General features: G+C 34.6%; 1 protein-coding gene across 1 annotated transcript; it reads left to right on the forward strand.

Annotated features, from left to right (window-relative positions):
* The first annotated feature begins 396 nt into the window (after positions 1-396).
* On the forward strand, positions 397-2,575 carry LOC126721226 (uncharacterized). The gene is made up of 7 exons (XM_050424278.1): positions 397-507; positions 697-783; positions 893-1,135; positions 1,250-1,414; positions 1,518-1,571; positions 1,669-1,815; positions 2,213-2,575. Exons 1-7 carry the CDS (start codon positions 397-399, stop codon positions 2,573-2,575), a joined length of 1,170 nt encoding a protein of 389 aa, XP_050280235.1.
* Positions 2,576-3,510: the final 935 nt, after the last annotated feature.

The raw sequence follows: 3,510 nt of genomic DNA on the forward strand, positions 1-3,510 counted from the left end.
TTAAATTTTGACCAATCCTATAAAAAGACAAAGAAACAAATGAATCGTAGTTGTCAATAGGAAATTAAATAGGAACTTTGTACTTACAATAGGGTGATCTTTATTATAAAAGTCTGTATGTGTATATATATGGATAAATAGGATATGAAACTGTTCAAAGAGGATGAACAAATGCACGTTTAAGTATTGCAAAGGGGACAACCAAAGATAGCTATTACATCTTACGTTTAAGTATTGCAAGGGGGACGATCAAAACTAGCTATTACATCTCTGTACACCGCAAACCCACCACTTGATTCTAATATTAGCTAGTCACTCATGGCTCCGCCTTGTGGAAGTGGGAGGAGGTGGTCGAGGGCAGTAAAGATGACCTTTTACTTGTTCTTTCTCATACCAATGTCATCAGCTGGAAATAGAAACACTAACACCATATTTGGTAAGAAACAAAAACTGGAGGTTCAGCAGCAATTAAAACGCCTTAACAAGCCCGCTCTTAAATCCATTGAGGTTATTAATCACTTCATTTAACATGTTTGTGTTCTAGTATTTTCTGCTTAGTCTTAGAGGAGTCATTCACTTCTGTGGGTAATGGTGTCTACATGACTGCCATGTACAATAGCAGTGTAATTTTATTACACCACTTAGAATTCAGACTAATATCTATGTGTGTGTGATGAGAAAATATATCTGATACAGAGCCCGGATGGAGATATAATCGACTGCGTAGATATCTACAAGCAGCCAGCTTTTGATCATCCTTTGTTAAAAAATCACACAATTCAGGTAACTAGTTTAATTAACTAAATTTCATTTGGTATCACGAATAATTTGATACTTATTGTATGTATGGTATGGACCAGGTTTGCATTGGTATCTATGCCAAATGCAATAGATGAGACCAAGTTCTTACCCAGAAGGGTTTTCATTTGATGAAATCAATGACATCTCTTCAAACTCCAAGCCCGAATTTACTCAACCATGGCACTTGAATGGAAGGTGCCCAGAAGGAACTATTCCCATAAGAAGAACTAAAGAAGAAGATTTATTAAGGGCAGGCTCTGTAGCTAATTTTGGAAGGAAAAAATACCATACCATCCCTCATGCTCAGAATGAAATTGATCGAACTTCCTATGAGGTACAACTTAAATTTTAACCAATATTATTAATAGGTTTGAGCTCAATGGTATCTACTATAATGAAGGACAAAAATCGACATTCGTAACCTTTATTTTTCTTGTTGAGTTTCTAGTTAGCAACGTATGGTGAGGCTGGAGATAAGTATTATGGAATGATGGCAGAGATGAACCTCTGGAACCCCCATACCCATGATGAAAATGAGTTTACCTTATCTCAATTCTGGTTGGAAGGGGGTGAATATGGTCAAGATTTTGATTCCATTCAAGCCGGCGCGATGGTATATATAATTTCATCATCATCTTTTCTTTTAGGCGCATGCTAAATAATTAATTACTAATAATTTTTCATTTTTTTTAAAATTATTTTGTGTGGAAAACCAGGTTTACGAACATCTATATCAAGATAGAAACACTAGACTCTTCCTATATTGGACTGTACGTGTATTAATATTTGACTTCCCTGCCAGCACTAGCCATGTTTACATATACTATTTCTTTTTTGAAAGCGTCATTTTTTTAATCATGGCTACAGGATGATGGATATCAAGGCACAGGTTGCTACAATTTGATGTGCCCTGGCTTTGTTCAACTTGACAAACAGATTGCGATGGGTGCAATAGTCACCCCTTATTCCAAGTATGACGGTGACCAATTTGCACTCAAGTTCTATGTTTGGAAGGTATAGTACAATATTTCAATTTAATTACATTATTAAATAATTCTAATTTTTAGATAGACATATATGATCATATCATATGTACTTATTTTCCTCAAGAAAAATTCACAGTAACAAATGTTATAAATATGTTTGAAATTCTTCTAATTTTAGTGAAAACAGTGTATGTTTTAAATTCTATTTTCCCGGTTTATGTATTTTTATATACAACTTTTTAAATTTAAAGTTTTTTTTCTCTATGCGAAATTTCTTTTTACCTAATTTGTATCTTAAGTCGGTGAATTTAAGCTGTTTCTCTACACAAAAAGATTCATTTGTTTTCTCTTTCATTAGTCTTTATACCTTTATTTATCATTCAAAATATTACAAACTGATTTGCATGATATGTGCAATGAGGTAGGACGTTAATGGAAGGGGAGACTGGTGGTTGAAAATTAACAACAAAGACTTTGGATATTGGCCATCTTCCATATTCTCGATCCTGTCTGATAGTGCTGCAAGTGTTAGATGGGGAGGAGAGGTATTAAATTATAATCCAGAAGGGCAGCACACCACAACACAAATGGGTAGTGGCCATTTGGCAGAAGAAGGGCCCCGCAAGGCTAGTTTCTTCAAAAATCTCAATGTCATTGATGGTTTACAAATTCTCAGGGGTCCCCGAAAAACTACGACAGTCGTGACGAACCCCAATTGCTATAGTATCCTAACTTATGGAGGCCTCTTTTATTATGGTGGTCCGGGTAGAAACCCCAATTGTCCATGATCATTTAGATTATTGTTTCAAAATAAAGGAGAAAGAGAGAAATATAAGAAGAGGGGAATTATTTTCTTCTTTTCTCCATGTCACACCAAATGTACCTACAAGCCATATGTAATATAAAACTCTCTAATTCATTAATATAAGAAAAAAAAAAGTTATTCTATGGAGTAGTTAAAATTTGAAATTATGTAATTTAATATAGTGGAAGTTAAGATTGTATGGTATAGTATATATACGCATTCTTTCCTCCATTCTAAACAAAGAGTTCTCATCCTCTTCTCCATTCATTCTACCTTCCTTGGTGTGCTTTGAGAGTGTGTGTCTCTTCCATTATATGTGGTGTATTAGTGTTTGGTAATGTGATTATGTAAAGACCCACCAACTTCAAAAACATGGTATTAAAGCTAGTAGATTCGTGGTGAGAATGACATTTTTCCAGCTAGATGGCAACATTTTTGATTTTCATGGGTTACCAATTTTTTATATTTGTTTATAATTGGAATATCTGAATAAAGGTGTTTCTCAAATCCCAACATGTATGGTAGATAGTGGTAAGTGGTAACATGACCAAAAGAATGTTAAAGAGCATGAGAATGTCCAAAGAAGTTTGGGATGAACCTGGGCATGTAGTCTATTTGACTCATTTTTGTCTCACATAAGGATTGTACGAGGAAGAACCCCACATAGCAAGCTTGGAGCAGAAAGAGTCCTACAATTTCTCACTTATGTTTGTTGGGGAGCATTGCATATATGCATGTACCAGATCAAGAAAGGTCCAAGCTAGATAACCATAGTGAGAAGTATGTGTTTATAGGTATGATCCAAGCTCTAAGGGTTATAAGTTTTGAAATTCAAGTACCATAAATCAATTGGAATGTGGAATTTGATGAAGAATGCATAAGGAATTGGAGCACCCAAAAAGAAGAAAAATATCATTT

Source organism: Quercus robur, chromosome 4 (genome assembly GCF_932294415.1).
Source record: "Quercus robur chromosome 4, dhQueRobu3.1, whole genome shotgun sequence".
NCBI lineage: Eukaryota > Viridiplantae > Streptophyta > Magnoliopsida > Fagales > Fagaceae > Quercus > Quercus robur.